Raw genomic sequence first — 15,708 nt, 5'->3', positions numbered from 1 at the left:
CCCCCAGAATTTAAAAAAAGAAGAGATATATATTTTGAATGCTCTGTTCCTGAAGAGTGCTGTCTCTGCGTCTGCTTCATCAAGGATTGGTATTTAACCAATCCATCAAATGTATGTTTGCTCCTGCACCTGTGAACCATCAGAGTGTTTATTTTTGCTTACTGCTCTGTTCCTAATCTAATTTAGCCATTTATTTTCAGGTGGAGTAGGAGGCAAGCAGCAACTCTCCTTTATTATACATAGTGTGGAATTTTCCTGCCGCTGTTCTTTGGTAATGGTGTTATGTGTCATTTCAAGCATAGGTTGTTAGATTATCTCTGTCTTGTTGTGACAATAAACGATAAGTTCTTGTGTATACACTGTAAACCTTTATGTGGGGGCAGTGGTAGGCGATCTGGCATCACTCTACATGTGTGAGGGTTTAAGTATGGATGCTAACACAGCAACGCTCCATAAAATTTCATTATTTATTTATTTGAAAAAGTGGAGACGCATCTTTAAAATATGCAGTGAGTGCATGTGAACAGATAATCAGCCCCTATCTCCAGTTCTGCAGCTCTCTCCCACCAACCTGATAAACACAAATTATAAGCATGCACACAGAAGCGCACACTGGTCTGGCAACATACCAGCCATGGCACAAAGCTTTCAAATCTTCAAGTTCAATGAGAGTGCCGTCATTAAGACAAATTAATATCCAGCCTTTTTGTGTGTCCAGTGCATGTCCTTCTCTCATTATTGATGATATCATTTTTAGAGGAAGCACTCTGTGCTGTGGTCAGAGGTCAAGTGACTTTCCCAGGCTGGAGTGTGTTTCTGAACATGGAGGGGACGTGTGTGTGTGTGCGCGCATGCCTGTGTGTTTCTGAGCTGAGGGGAAGTCCAGAGCTCAAGGCTCCATTTCTGAAGTTCAATCTTGGCTGTGGACTAGTGAGAAAAGAAATCACTAACAGACTCAAACGCTGGCTTATGACACGCATCCAAAAACACACAGAAAGTGACTGGAGCAGCACAGAGGAATGCCTTTAAGGTCAATGACCCCACAAAGTTAACTGCACACGATAAACTTAATTTACTCAAGCCACAGATAATGTTATACAGATTGTGGAGAGCATTCTCAGAGCCTCATTGTTCAACTTAACTTACTGCACTGGGTACACACAAGAAAGTTACAGTAATGCCTGCATCTGCTTCTGTCTGAAGTAGCACACTGAGATAGACGACCACTTGCATAAAAGATGTTCTGTCTCTCTGCTTTAAACTGTTGTAAATAGATTTTTTTGCTGTGTTATATATATTTTTGGGATTTTAAAATAAGTAACCTTTTCACATGCTGGAAAAATCTCTTTGTTTTTCCCTTTTGATTGGATTTCACACACTCTGTAAGTACAATTTTATTGTTCGGCTCCCAAAGAAAAAAAAGCTGGAGTCACACATTCCTCACGCCTCCACTGATGCATAACATTAGTCTGGGCTTCCTGTCTGCCATTAAGAACACGAAGTGTGAAAAAAAATCTTTTGCAAAGCAAACACAAGGGCATGCTTGTCATCTCTAACCAGATTACATCTAATGGGCCCTCAGACGTTTGAGGAATCTTTCGCCTTGCAGTGATTCCTGTGACATAACGTGTTATCATTTTCTCTCAATGACCTCATGCAGGTCAGGCATAGTTTATTGTATTATTGTGACATGACCTGTGCATGCTTGATGTCCTTTTTTTCTTTTCAGCTTCTTCTTCATGCTTGGTGTGTCTGTGTGTGTGTGTGTGTGTGTGTGTGTGTGTGTGTGTGTGTGTGTGTGTGTGTGTGTGTGTGTTTTCAGATCAGTGCCAATGTGCTGATCTTCCTGTGCACTAACATGATTGGGATCTGTACTCACTACCCCGCTGAAGTCTCCCAGAGACAAGCCTTCCAGGAGACTAGAGGATACATTCAGGCCAGACTGCACCTGCAGAGGGAAAACCAGCAGCAGGTACACTTGTGCACATACTGGACATACACACAGAGACACCCGCAAGTTCAAGGCAGCTGAGCCCAAGTCCTGTAGGAAGACAGGAAGACACATACACAAATCGCAAAGAGCGACAAATGAGTGTCTCCATTTTGGAGTCTAATTTGTTTGTCTCCCTTTTCGAGGTCAACAATATGTTCTGGAGTATAACGCATATCTCCGCTCCCCTCTATTTTACTAACACCTTCCCACGCATATGCCAGCGAGCCAGGGTGACTCAGTGAACACTCTAACAGTGGAAAACGGTGAAAATGAATGGACTCTCTCTCACTCTCTCATGTCTTCTTTTCTGTTTTAATTCATCTCTCTTGTCTATTCTCTCATTCTCTCTCGTCATCTCTACCTCTCTCTCTCAGGAGCGCTTGCTGCTGTCAGTGCTGCCACGGCACGTTGCCATGGAGATGAAGGCTGATATCAGTGCCAAGAAGGAAGATATGATGTTCCACAAGATCTACATCCAAAAACACGACAACGTTAGGTAAACACAGACAGATAAATGCACGCACATGCTTCTACATGAACATACTATAAGACTCAAAAAAAATGTGGGAGTGTTCAGTTCACCTGGACCTCAGCGTCACTCCTACAGCTATTTCCCTGAAAGCATGTATTGTGCATGTTGTTGTTTATTGACACTGACAGCGCCGGCTTAAGCAGCAATATTGGCTTAGAGACACTGCTGTGCTTTCTGTAACAAATAATTTAAGGCAGACCTCAAAGTTTGCTGCCTCCACGTCTCATCCCTCAATAATAACTTTGACCTACTGAGCGGGAATAACTGAGTACCAACAGGTTATTGAATCTTTCCATCCGCTGTACTACAGTGGAGTCCAGCCAGTGCTGTCCAAGTTGTGGTGGTGGGGGACAATGAAATGAGGTTAGAGCAAAGATCTCCTGTCATAGGTGACCCAGATTGCAGCACCACTGACCTACCAAGATATAAACTTACAAGAGTCCATTATACAATTGTAACACAAGACTAAAAACCAAAATGATACTTGGGTTGTAAAGGCAATAACACTAGACAACCACTAAACTTAAGGTATTCAGCTTTTGTGGGTCGGAAAGGGTGTTTCCATTAGAAAAACAGGCCTATAATTTAAACTATTATTAGTCAAGAGACAGATGAGTCATTAATTGCTTAATTACTTCATAAGAAGTTCTGATGGAACTTTTAAAGAGTTGCACAAAATTACACAGAAAAAAAAATCTAATTAGGCATACCAGTAAGTAAGGCAGCACTCCAAGCAGATGATCTCATCTCAGTGCCAGCCTAAATCAGCTGAGAGTTCTGTTGAGACCCTTGCAATAAGAAAATCTCATTAAGGTGTGCTATTTAATCTACTAATCTAGCTTGCTCATGGTTGTAGCACATCTGCAAGCCACTTTGCAACCCATGTCTATCCCAGCTACTCCTTTTCTGAGCTTATCAGTATCAAATCTATTGTTGTTGATGCCAGCTCTCTTTTTCATCTCTGTCCGCCTTCATCTTTTCATGTATGCACATGTCTCTCAGTGCTTCTGCATGCTGTTTGTGTGTGAAGGACTGGGAGATTGTAGACCAGAGCACTACTGCCAAATATAAGTCACCGCAGGTGTGGATAATAGTGGACCTGACAAACTTTTGAAAGTTTTTCTGCCAAACCAGTGAAATTAAGGTAAATGGAGTTTCAACTGTGGTGCTCTTATTGAGAGCATCGGGCTTTTTCTTCCAAAAAACAATGCACTGGTTGCTTGTGATGTGTGTTTTTCATGAAAAAAAGCAGGTCCATTAAAAGCAGCTGGAACGATTCAATCACCTGTGGTGGCAAAAATGGATATCCCAAAATATGGGTAAATAAAAGTTCATGTCAAAACTATATCCACTTCATCCTCTATTACGACCAGTGAGTGAGTAAGTGAGAAAATACCATAAGTTTGTTTATGATTTGCTAATTCTGTCCCTTAGAGATGAAGTATTGCATCATGGCACCTCCTCACCTTGCCCATGGTAGCAGACACAGACAGGACATGAACTGCTGTAATTAAGCGCCAGTTCGTTCCCAGTGGATGACCTCGCAGTGGTCACAGCACCATCTGTTGCCTTCATCTCTAACTTTTGTCTGGGGTGTTGTTTATCCTCGCCTTTCATTACTATCAAAAGTTTGCAATGAAAGGCATGCAGACAGAGGGGACTGGGGGGGTTGGGTGTTCTCAGAGGGAAGGGCTGGAGGAGGTGACCTACATTGGCCTGGATGATGAGAGCCAGAACTGAACAAATGTCTGCCTCTCTTTCCCTTGCTCACATGGCAGTTGAACTGGGAGGAGTCAGGGAGCCGCTAGACCATGCTGTCCCTTTCGACACCATATTGATCGATTGCATTCTGTGTCTCCTTTTTTCTCTCTTTCCTTCTGTCTGTTTTGCTTCCCCTCTCCATCTTTCCCTCCCCAAATCCCTATCTCCTGCAGCATACTGTTTGCGGACATTGAGGGCTTCACCAGCCTGGCATCTCAGTGCACGGCCCAGGAGCTGGTCATGACGCTGAACGAGCTGTTTGCCCGCTTTGACAAGCTGGCTTCGGTGAGCGCTGCCACCGGTTGCCACCACTTTTACAACAAAACTTTGAACCATTGGTTCTTGTGTATCTTTACAGTCTGTAGTCTTTACTACTTAGTATGACAAAGATTGACTTACTGTTGATAGGTAAGCGTTGTGTAACACACTTATTAAACTATATCGAGGCTTAGAAATCATTTACATTATGCATCTACTTGACATGCTGTAAATCAGCTGTAGCTGAAGGTCCAGTATTTTATTATATGTTGTATCTTTGCTTATAGGAAAACCACTGCCTGCGTATTAAAATCCTTGGCGACTGTTACTACTGTGTGTCAGGGCTGCCCGAGCCCCGTGCCGACCACGCCCACTGCTGTGTAGAGATGGGAGTAGATATGATTGAAGCTATCTCGTGAGTCAAATGCATACTAATACACTCCAACTCAAAGATCCACACACTCAAACTAATAGCACACACTCTGATAATCAAATACACTAAAAGTTATATGACTGTCAGAGTCAGCCATATGACTGACTGACTTTGACAGTCAGTCATATGACTGGTTGTCACATAACTGACTGTCAGAGTCAGATATATGACAGTCAGTTAAAGAGGATTTATTATACCCACTTGTCCATATTTTTTATTCTTGGACTCTGTTATAGTAGCTTCGCGTGATTTACAATAGAAGCTACTTTCGGCTACTCCCTTTTTCATAAAGGGTCATCACAGCAGGTAGTGCTGCATGTTTGATTTTTTTTTTTACACTGGACGGCCTTCCTGAAACAGTCCCAGAGGGACTCCTTGTGTCTTAACCCAGGGATCCTTTGCTTGTTAGATGAATGTATAAACCACTACAGTATGGAACCAGTAGTAGCTTTGCATCATTCACAATAATCCCCATTTATCTTATACTTCGCTTAGATGCAGCCCCTCAGCTCATCCTCTAAAACAAGCATTTTCACTGCTCTTCCTTCAAGTTTATTTGTGGATGGCACACAGGGTTTTGAAGAGACACTGTGAAGCTGAATGTGATGCTCACCTTTTGACATCAGTGTTTGCATGGATGTGCGCTTCTGCAGGCTGGTGAGAGAGGTTACAGGTGTTAACGTGAACATGCGGGTGGGCATCCACAGTGGGCGCGTCCACTGCGGGGTGCTTGGCTTGCGCAAGTGGCAGTTTGATGTGTGGTCCAACGACGTGACCCTCGCCAACCAAATGGAGGCTGGGGGAAAGGCTGGGTAAGTCCCTCCCACTTTACTTCCAACTGTGCTGGAGTAAGCTTCCATAGGATATCTGGTTTAAGACACACTTTATGTCTTGTGCATGTTTGTGTGTATGGACGTATGTGTAGTCGTATCCACATCACCAAAGCCACACTGCAGTACCTGAACGGGGACTATGAAGTGGAGCCAGGATTTGGAGGCGAGAGGAACGCTTACCTGAAGGAACACGACATCGAAACCTTCTTGGTGCTTGGCTGCAGCCAGAAAAGGGTTAGTGCGTGATCAAATACACACACTTGACTGCTTGACCTCATCTGAACACCACACTAGTGCTATATTTCACACAAATAATATAATGGCTTGTCACCTGGCATAGAAGACCATATTTGTCAAAGCACTTATCCTGTTGGGGTTTCTTCACTTCTAGAAAGAAGAGAAAGCCATGATGGCTAAAATACAGCGGGCACGTGCAAATTCTGCAGAGGGACTGATGCCACATTGGGTGCCTGACAGATCTTTCAACAGAAACAAGGATTTTAAAGTCTACAAGAAGATGGTGAGATACACAGAAGGAATGCTTAGCACTTAGCCTGGTACCTCCTCTACTGTCCTGTATCTGATATTGTGCACTGTCCTCTCCATTCTCTCAAATTAAATTATAAATTTACTTTTATAAGTTTTTTAACTAGTGTGTTTTGATACAAACATCTGTCTTTTGTGCCTCTTCAAATGTTGACATTTCATTAGGATTGAGTTGCCATCACAGACTGTATATAACAGATGGACGTAGCTACTGTGAGGTCACCAATTGTTCTTTTTAGTGGTTGAAAATAATTACCCTCCTCAAGTTGTTTTGAAGGGAGAACAAAAATGTTCTTTATAACAGGCTGTGAACATCTTTATTCCATTCATGTTTGACATTTTGACAATGGAGAAGAAGAAGGGATGTGACTCATTTTTTGGAACCAGCCTCAAGTGGCCACTGGAGGAACTGCAGTTTTTGGCACTTAAGCACTAGCTTAATCTCTCAGGGTTGGTGGTTGCTGCTTTCCTGCTACAGTATGCACATTTCACAGAATTTCTTGTAACACTACCAGTGTGCGGAAAACTGGTCTTTAAGTTGGCAAATATTAACGTAAGTACTGGCGATGTGACATAAATATACCTAGCTTATAGAGTTGCTGGCGTAGCTGTTCACTCTTGTTTGTCTTCCTATTGCACAGTGTTCTGTGAATATTTGAGTGACAAACAGTAACAGGATGGCTGTACAGAGCTGAGCGAGACAAGGAGGATGTGAGAAAGATACTGATCTGTTCCTTCAAACAAACAGGAGTTACAGTAGGGATCCCAGGGATTCCTAGTTCATCTTAGACTACTCGAGCTACTCTGATGAGTCTGCAGCTGCAGATGGTTTTCACACACTTTCTGTGACATCCTCTCTCTCTCTATGCTTGAAGTCTCATTTCCTTTTCTTTTGTACATTCTTTCCCTTCCTCGTCCTTTTTTTTCTTCTCTATCTCAAAGGGTTTCAGCCCTAGGGGCAAAGAGGGTGTAATTTGAAGCCTCCCAGCATTAATTAAAACATCAGTCTGGCTCACAGGGATTAGCTGTGCAGATGTCTGAGTCTGTGTCTATTTTTCAGTTGTACTGTGGCCACATTATAATCTCTCCCCTTTGTATCTTTTTCTCTCCTGTGTTTCTTTTTGTTTTCACTCTCTCTTTTTTCCTTTTCTCAGGGCATCGATGCAGTATCCAGCAAAGAAAAGTGAGTGTTTTTGGGCCCCAGTTTTTGTATTTAGGACACTTTGTTATAAGTGTTTGATTTTTAGGCTGTCACTGTAGCCGTTTAACTTTAGGGTCCAATGTTGGTTTTGTACAGTCAGATCCAACAAACACACTAATACCATGTTAGCTCTGAGTCATCCTCTGTGTCACAGCACAGGGCAGTATCCTCACACACACACACACACACACACGCATGCACACACCAGTGACATTGACAGTGACCTATTGTTCCACATACCTCACAGTCGCTGTATTCAGGAGGCACTGAACCCCGAGGATGAGGTGGATGAGTTTCTCGGACGGGCCATCGATGCACGCAGCATTGACCAGTTGAGGAAAGATCATGTCAAGAAGTTTCTGCTCACTTTCCAGACTGACAACCTTGAGAAAAAGGTTGGCATTTGACAAGAGTTAAATTGAAATTCACCGAAAAAAAATTTTTAAGGTTATTTTCCCTTTACACTGGACAGCAGTGCATCTGATTTCTCACTGATTTTCTTTTCTTTAGTACTCCAAAAAAGTTGACGATCGTTTTGGGGGATATGTGGCCTGCACACTTCTTGTCTTCTGCTGTATTTCTTTGATTCAAGTTATTATTTTCCCAAAGTAAGTAGTTCTTTTTAACAAGCTGCCTTTCCCAGTTATACTAAATTGTGCACAGGAAATGTGGCCTTGATTAGTTTATCAGGAGTTAATTAGAGTTGTACATCCTAATGACGCTGATTTCTTCTCTTCCTTAGAACAACACTTATGCTCGGCCTTTACATTAGCATCTTCATCATCCTCGCCAACATCCTCTTCATCTGTGCCATCTACTCCTGCATCAAAGTAAGAAATAAAGGCCTTCACCACTCACATGGTTTCTCTTGCAGATAAGAGACATTATTACATGTTTTCAGCCGGCATCACTAATGGCATTAACTCTTCCTTATCTGATCTTCTCCCTGCTGTCTGTATCGAAGCTTTTTCCAGCTGCCTTGCAGACAGTGACCAAGAAAATAGTCCAGTCTCGAGCAAACAGCACAGTGGTGGGCATCTTCACTGTCCTCCTCCTCTTCATCTCTTCTTTTGCTAACATGGTAGGGACTGATGGTCTTCATTTTGACTTGTTTGTATCATCAAATAGTTATTTCATGATTATTTTAAATGCTATTACACATTAATTTAAAATAAAGTAATTCAGCACCATCCTCAGACCTCTACAGGTTAGCTATGAAAATAAGGATGCTAGTGGATAGAGGTAATTAATCATAATCCATCACTGTGACAGATGAGCTTATAGAAAAGATCCATTTACCATTGTATGTGTGGCGTAAACGTGCGATTATATGAATACTGAAAACTTTTAGTATATCTGACATATTCGATCTGGCATACTGACACACATACTGCCCCAGGCATAATCTATATATAAAAGATGGGCACATCCTTCATGACCACACCCTTCAATGTTGCTGCCACGTTGATTTTTTTGGAGCCAGTGAGCCATATTTGCAGTGAAGTGCTTGATCTTCTGCTAATGTTAGCAAACTTTATTTATAAACTGTAAGGGCGGACACACATACACACTGCTAATTAGTTTGTAGGTAACAGAATTTCACTCACCAAAACTGAAGCACAAACTTATGGGTTGCACCACACAGCAAACCAGATTAGGTGTGAGATATGTTTACTAAAAATTAGGCCCAGGATACAACTATTACTACAGTTTCCCTGTCTTAGCACAACTTTCATTCAAAGTGCCCCCGTGCCCAAGACTTTTTTTGTGCCAGGTTGTAAACACACTATTAAATGCTGTGCAGCTGGGCATTTTAAGATGGGGATCAACACATTTTTTGGCCATCAGACAATTGTTGACTTCATTTTTTAGCCCTGGAGGTTGCTGCTTGGCAGTGATGTTTACTGGAACTTGGCTAATTATTGGTCCATATAACATAACATATGCAGTTTCCACATGCCTATGCTGAGTTCTTTTCTCCAGAGTAGAGCAATGAAAATAATTTTTTTCAAATGCAAAATGTCCTTCTCTGTGTATATTTTGATCAAGATTACATTGCTCAAAAAAATTAAAGGAACACTTTGAAAACACATCAGATCTCAATGGGAAATATGGACTGGGTAATGTGTTAGGACTGAAACAATGCCACATTGTTTGATTGAAATGAAAATGATCAACCTACCAAGTGAATCAAAGTAAAAAATGATGCGGCAGGTTAGTGCATTTTGCCAAAATTTCATTGCAACAACTCAGAATGGTACACTGTATTTTGTATGGACTCCACGTGCTTGTATGCTCCTAATGGGATGACGGATGGTATCCTGGGGAGATCTCCTCCCAGATCTGGACCAGGGCATCACTGAGCTCCTGGACAGAGTGAGCTGCAACCTAGCGCCATCAGACAGACCAAAACATAATGTCCCAGAGGTGTTTATTGGATTTAGGTCAGAGGAGCACGGGGGCCAGCCAATGGTATCAATTCTTTCGTCCTCCAGGACCTGCCTGCATACTCTCGCCACACTCTTGCTGAGCATCGTCATGCACCGGGGGAACCTGGGAACCACTGCACCAGCGTAGGGTCTGACAATGGATCCAAGGATTTCATACCTAGCCTGTAGAAGTCTGTACGGCCCTCCATGGATATGCTTCCCCAGACCATCACTAACTCACCACCTAACCGGTCATGTTGAATGATGTAACAGGCAGCATAACGTTCTCCATGGCTCAGGGTGAACCTGCCCATATCTGGGAAAAGCACAGGGCATCAGTGGTGGACCTGCCAATTCTGGTATTCTATGACAAATACCAATCAGGCTCCACAGTTCCAGGCAGTGAGCACAGGGCCCACTAGAAGACGTCAGGCTCTCAGGCCACCCTCATGAGCTATGTTTCTGATTGTTTGGTCAGAGATATTCACACCAGTGGCCTGCTGGAGGTCATTTTGTAGGGCTCTGGCAGTGCTCATCCTGTTCCTCCTTGAACAAAGGTGCCGATACCGGTCCTGCTGATGGGTTAAGGACCTTCTAAGGCCCTGCCCAGCTCTTAACTGACCAAATCAATATCCCAGAAGTTTAATTGACTTGATGCTATACTCTGATTAAAAAATGTTCCTTTAAATTTTTTTTGAGCAGTGTATTTAATAACCAGTAACCATGTGGTATTGCCTTCTAAAACCAGTAACATGTGTGCTGTATTATATGGCATAACACGAATCTTTCTTGCCAGTTTATATGCAGCAGAGAGAACCTGGAGGACTGTGTGGCCAAGGAGTTGAACACATCAGTGACTTTCTGCCTTCTTCATAACCTGACCAGGATAGCAGAGGACGGTTTGACTCTGTGTTCCAGCCAGACTATGCCCTGCCATTTTCCAGAGGTCAGCTCCATAGCATTTTTTTAAGATAGTGTGTCTGTTAAGCCGCTTTCCGACATTCACCGACTTCTGATGACATCTGAACCTGTCTGAATGTCTGAATGAGCACCCCAGTCGATTTTTCACAAAAGTCAGGAGACAGATTTTACTTGATTGGATACAGTAACATTTACGAGTCACTTACTAAGAAAAAGAATTGTTTTGGAGAGTGTTCAAAAAAGAAAGAACATATTATCTCAGCAAATTTTGTTTGTAATTTGTGGTAAGATTAAAGCATTTTTCTGTGACGCATTTTCATTATTCCAATCCAGCAGAGGGCTGATTTACATCCTGGGTGCGAGGCGTAAGAGCAGCTGTAGCACCACGTAGCTGACACAGATACACACATGGAGAGTGAGAGAGACTGCTCTTAGTGACAAAGATAGAACTAAAGGTTCAAAAATTGCTTGTACTTCTATGGAGTTGATGCTAACAATGCCTATTCTCACACTTTTGGCAAAGATCATACGCACACTTGCAGTACTGTTTATGTCTGAGTGAAGCCGGGAAGGGGGGACATTAACACAGAAGTGACTCTTTGTGTGCATCACTTTGTGTCATCACTGGGGAAGTTTAACAAACCCAGTGCTCTTACATAGCCAATATTTGAAAAGGGCTTTTGTATTTGCTTTTGCAGATGCACACAGAATAATAGGTGCGTGCATGTTCATGTTTGTTTTTCTGCGTTGGTGAAATCTTGAATTATCTCTCTAAACCTTCCTCCTACTCCTCCTCCTCCTCCTCCACCCTTGCCTCTATCTCCTCTGTGCTGCAGTATTTCAGCTACAGTGTGTTGCTGACCCTGCTGGCCTGCTCTGTGTTCCTCCACATCAGCAGCATAGGGAAGCTGGCTCTGATGCTTTTCATCCAGCTCACTTTCCTCCTGCTTGTGGAGTGGCCTCAGGTGGCCCTGTTTGACAACGCAGACCTGCTGGTCATTGCCAACACTTTGTGAGTCCCCTACCAGCAACACTAACACTCATACAGAAAAAACACCTTTCCCAGTTTTCAACCTGAATAGTCTCTATTGTGTCACAGTACTGTGGATTAGGTTGAAACTAGCCTACTTTTTTGTAAGGTTTATATTCTAATAGACCTACTTTATGTTTAGTCCTATTTTTTTTTTTAAATATGCTCTATTTTTTTCCTCAGCCAATTACCACCTGTTAATGATTCTCTGCAACAGTAAGTTGTATTTTACATTTTCTTGTATCTACTTTCAGTGGCTCATAGGTTTTTAGACATGACGCTTTCTTGTCTGTTTTCCAGATTTGGTTTCAGTGAAACTGCAGAACAGTGGTAAGTAGTTTTCACTTGTTCTGGATTTTCTTTTTTTTTTTTTTTTAGCATGTGTCACTTTTAATGTTTAAAACACTCATTCATTACTCTTCTTTCACTCCTCAGCCTCAAGAATGTGACAAAGGTCTCCCTAAAGGTCATGACTCCTGTTATCCTCACAGTTTTTGTTCTGGCTCTTTACTTGCACGGCCAGCAGGTGGAGTCCACCGCACGCCTTGACTTCCTCTGGAAGCTGCAGGTAGGTTCAAGAATTACATGTATAAACTACAAACAAAAGGGAAACCACAAGTATTTAAACTCAGCAAAATACATCTTAAACTGTGGATATTTTTGACTTGTCACAGCAGGAGAATCATGTGGTGGTCAGTGTCCCTGAGCCAGCACTAATGGCATTAGGACTTAAAAATAAGGGAGTTGAATGTAATTTCAAAATCTTGGATGCGATGTGTCAAAATGTCTTCTGTGAAAAGGCCAATTGTAACAGCTGTAATTACTTCATGAATCCAGTCACTTGACAGTGTGACTAAGTAACAGCATCCCTCCCTGTCCCACCTAAGGCTACAGAGGAGAAGGAGGAGATGGAGGAGCTTCAGGCGTACAACCGCCGCTTGCTCCATAACATCTTGCCCAAGGATGTAGCCGCCCACTTCCTTGGACAAGAGCGTCGGAACGACGAGTTGTACTATCAGTCATGTGAGTGTGTTGCCGTCATGTTTGCCTCCATAAGCAACTTTTCAGAGTTTTACGTGGAGCTGGAGGCTAACAACGAGGGGGTGGAGTGTCTCAGGTTGCTCAATGAGATCATTGCTGACTTCGATGAGGTGAGCAAAAGTAAACATAAGTAACAGGAGTAATTAATGAATAAAGTATGACAAATTAATCATTTTCATGGTTGTCTGTTCTGCCACTTAGCGTGCTGCTGACCTGTAGCTAAACTGCTGCTTTTGTTACTCTCGTTTCCTCTTCCTATTCTTCCTATTTCCTAGATTATCAGTGAAGAGAGGTTCCGTCAGCTGGAGAAAATCAAAACCATCGGCTCCACCTACATGGCAGCTTCTGGCCTCAATGACTCCACCTATGATAAAGAGGGACGTTCACACATCCTGGCTTTGGCTGATTATGCCATGAGGCTTAGAGAGCAGATGAAGTACATCAACGAGCACTCCTTTAACAACTTCCAGATGAAGATAGGTAAACCTGAAAAGGAGTAAAAATTGCTCTTGAAACATTATCTGATAAATTTTCTTTGGTTGAGCTTTTGTGATGTCAGTCAAAGGACAGCTACAGTAATTTCCTCAGACACTGCATTAATGTTTTAAAATGCTGTAACTGTTATGATGACTCACAGCCAGGTAATTTGTTTTTAGGGTTGAACATGGGGCCTGTGGTAGCAGGGGTGATAGGAGCTAGGAAACCTCAGTATGACATCTGGGGGAACACGGTCAATGTGGCCAGCCGGATGGACAGCACAGGAGTACCAGACTACATCCAGGTACTGCGCATGTCCTGGGCTCCTCTCAGTAACTCATCAGCAGTTTGTAATGATTACAAAAAACATTTTGTACTTTTAGTAATTGTTGGATTAGTCATCCAACTTAGAATACCACCACAGTTACTTGTTAAATTAGTCATCACACTGTTCTCAGTGGTTATTCTAACATGAAAGTGTTTATTTACACCCAAAACAATGTCCACTCATTAGACATCTTTCCTCTAGCTGAGAAATGCTCTTTGCACACAGTTCAAAGTCTTGTTTGAATATCTGAAAGAGACCTTTGCTCTGTGTGGAAGTATACTACAGATGCTTCCACACATACTACATGCTACACATATAACCAGTACACCGCCCTTCACTTTACTTCACTTTTGGTTCAGACATCTGCTCTCCAGAAGAAAGAGTCCCATGTTGTTTTCTAGCAGTAATTGTGCTCTAAAGTCCCTCTGGGGGAGGAATAGAGAGCTAAATCTAAATTCCCTGTAGATGTTATGCAGTTATCACAGTGCTATCTTCTTCAGTAGTGAAAAGTCACCACGTTTGTTTTGGGAAGCAAAAAATGTTATTTATAGATGTAGAATAGATATTTTGAAATATGAAAAACACCAAAAGCTGTAGTGTTGAAGCAGCGCCTAGAAAGATTGCTTATCATTACAACAATGCTGCCATCTGTTGCACACTTTGAGTTCCTGCAGATCAACGTGCCCTCTGCTATACGCAGAGGGGAATTGATTGTTTTCATTTCCCAGAGAATCTTTTGAAGACTTTTTGGTTGAAAATGAATCATTAAGTCTCTGAGATACAAAATCTTAAATAAGCAAAACACGTCTTGTTTTGAGCAAGCCAGTGTCAAAAACAAACAAGCAAAATAATAACATTAAAAAACTGTCATTAAGAAGCTGATAAATGGATTTCAGTTCAGGTCATTTTTTTTGAGCTTGTAAATTATTTTTTTGCTACTTTTTAGCAGGCATTAATAAGCACTGTAGATTGTAATTATACACAAAAACTCTTAAGCCTCCTTCACAATGCTTTAGGGAGAATTATTCAGTGTGAAACTGGGACTGACTCTTAGGAAAGATTGAATGTCTCATATCCTGAGTGTCAAATATCTGTGCCATGTCTTAGGTGACCACAGACTTGTACCACGTGCTGGCAAACAATGGATACCAGCTGGAATGTCGAGGTGTCGTCAAAGTGAAGGGGAAGGGAGAGATGACCACTTACTTCCTCACCAGCGGCCCCCCAGGTAGTTAATGAGAGACCAATTGACCACAGAGTGACTCCCACTGCACTGATACGTCAGAGACTGCAGAGAGGCAGAGAGTGGTCAGCTCGAAGCGCGGTGCAAGCACGGTGGGGACAGTAGAAGGCCAGCAGGGACGAGACTGTATGTTGCCACGTACTCAAATGCACAGATGAAGGGTGTTGTTCGCGTTAGAAGGTTTTTTTTTTCTCCCCAAGCTGCCCGAGAGATAATGAAGCCCAGTTGCCTTAGGACGGACACTTGTGTTTATGAGCAATAGTATAAGTATTTCATCTGGATCAATTATTTATTTTTTGTGAAAAAAACAAACAAACTATGTTTCATAAAAGAATATATGCAAGGACAACACTAAGGATGAAAATAACCAAAGAATAAATGTTTGACATTTGACACACACTAATGAATCTGCTCAAAAAGTACAGTAACCTTAAGTAATTTATTCATCTTTTGTGAGCAAAGGCCACGGAAATGTCACTGTCACTGACAGGCACGAACACTTATTTTGTTGTGGACTTAATGATGAAGGAGAACGTGCACATATATGCAGACAGCCAACGCAGCAACCCCGTCTCGGACTTTTGTGTTTCTTATCAGGGCTGTATTTGTTTCTTCCGGTCTGTAGTTATTAACAGTCTGGACACTTGGCTGTCTGTGGTTCCCTCAAAACTCTGAACATTTG

General features: G+C 42.2%; 1 protein-coding gene across 1 annotated transcript in view; it reads left to right on the top strand.

The window, feature by feature from the left end:
- The window catches only part of LOC115782639 (adenylate cyclase type 6-like), a 33,403-nt gene that overhangs the window by 16,508 nt on the left and 1,187 nt on the right, over positions 1 to 15,708 (top strand). The window contains exons 4-24 of the mRNA XM_030732936.1: positions 1,823 to 1,972; positions 2,368 to 2,489; positions 4,460 to 4,571; positions 4,832 to 4,959; positions 5,631 to 5,789; positions 5,903 to 6,044; positions 6,202 to 6,330; positions 7,511 to 7,539; positions 7,805 to 7,952; positions 8,068 to 8,165; positions 8,300 to 8,387; positions 8,522 to 8,638; positions 10,783 to 10,932; positions 11,744 to 11,919; positions 12,121 to 12,153; positions 12,238 to 12,267; positions 12,373 to 12,505; positions 12,825 to 13,088; positions 13,254 to 13,458; positions 13,635 to 13,759; positions 14,891 to 15,708. The exon at positions 14,891 to 15,708 is cut by the window's right edge and continues 1,187 nt beyond it. Of these exons, the coding sequence (XP_030588796.1) occupies positions 1,823 to 1,972; positions 2,368 to 2,489; positions 4,460 to 4,571; positions 4,832 to 4,959; positions 5,631 to 5,789; positions 5,903 to 6,044; positions 6,202 to 6,330; positions 7,511 to 7,539; positions 7,805 to 7,952; positions 8,068 to 8,165; positions 8,300 to 8,387; positions 8,522 to 8,638; positions 10,783 to 10,932; positions 11,744 to 11,919; positions 12,121 to 12,153; positions 12,238 to 12,267; positions 12,373 to 12,505; positions 12,825 to 13,088; positions 13,254 to 13,458; positions 13,635 to 13,759; positions 14,891 to 15,019 (2,667 nt within the window). The 3' untranslated portion in view covers positions 15,020 to 15,708. The remainder of the gene's footprint in view (positions 1 to 1,822; positions 1,973 to 2,367; positions 2,490 to 4,459; positions 4,572 to 4,831; positions 4,960 to 5,630; positions 5,790 to 5,902; positions 6,045 to 6,201; positions 6,331 to 7,510; positions 7,540 to 7,804; positions 7,953 to 8,067; positions 8,166 to 8,299; positions 8,388 to 8,521; positions 8,639 to 10,782; positions 10,933 to 11,743; positions 11,920 to 12,120; positions 12,154 to 12,237; positions 12,268 to 12,372; positions 12,506 to 12,824; positions 13,089 to 13,253; positions 13,459 to 13,634; positions 13,760 to 14,890) is intronic.

This window comes from Archocentrus centrarchus, chromosome 7 (assembly GCF_007364275.1).
Source record: "Archocentrus centrarchus isolate MPI-CPG fArcCen1 chromosome 7, fArcCen1, whole genome shotgun sequence".
In the NCBI taxonomy this organism is placed as follows: domain Eukaryota; kingdom Metazoa; phylum Chordata; class Actinopteri; order Cichliformes; family Cichlidae; genus Archocentrus; species Archocentrus centrarchus.
This window is presented reverse-complemented; position numbering and strand designations above follow the sequence as displayed.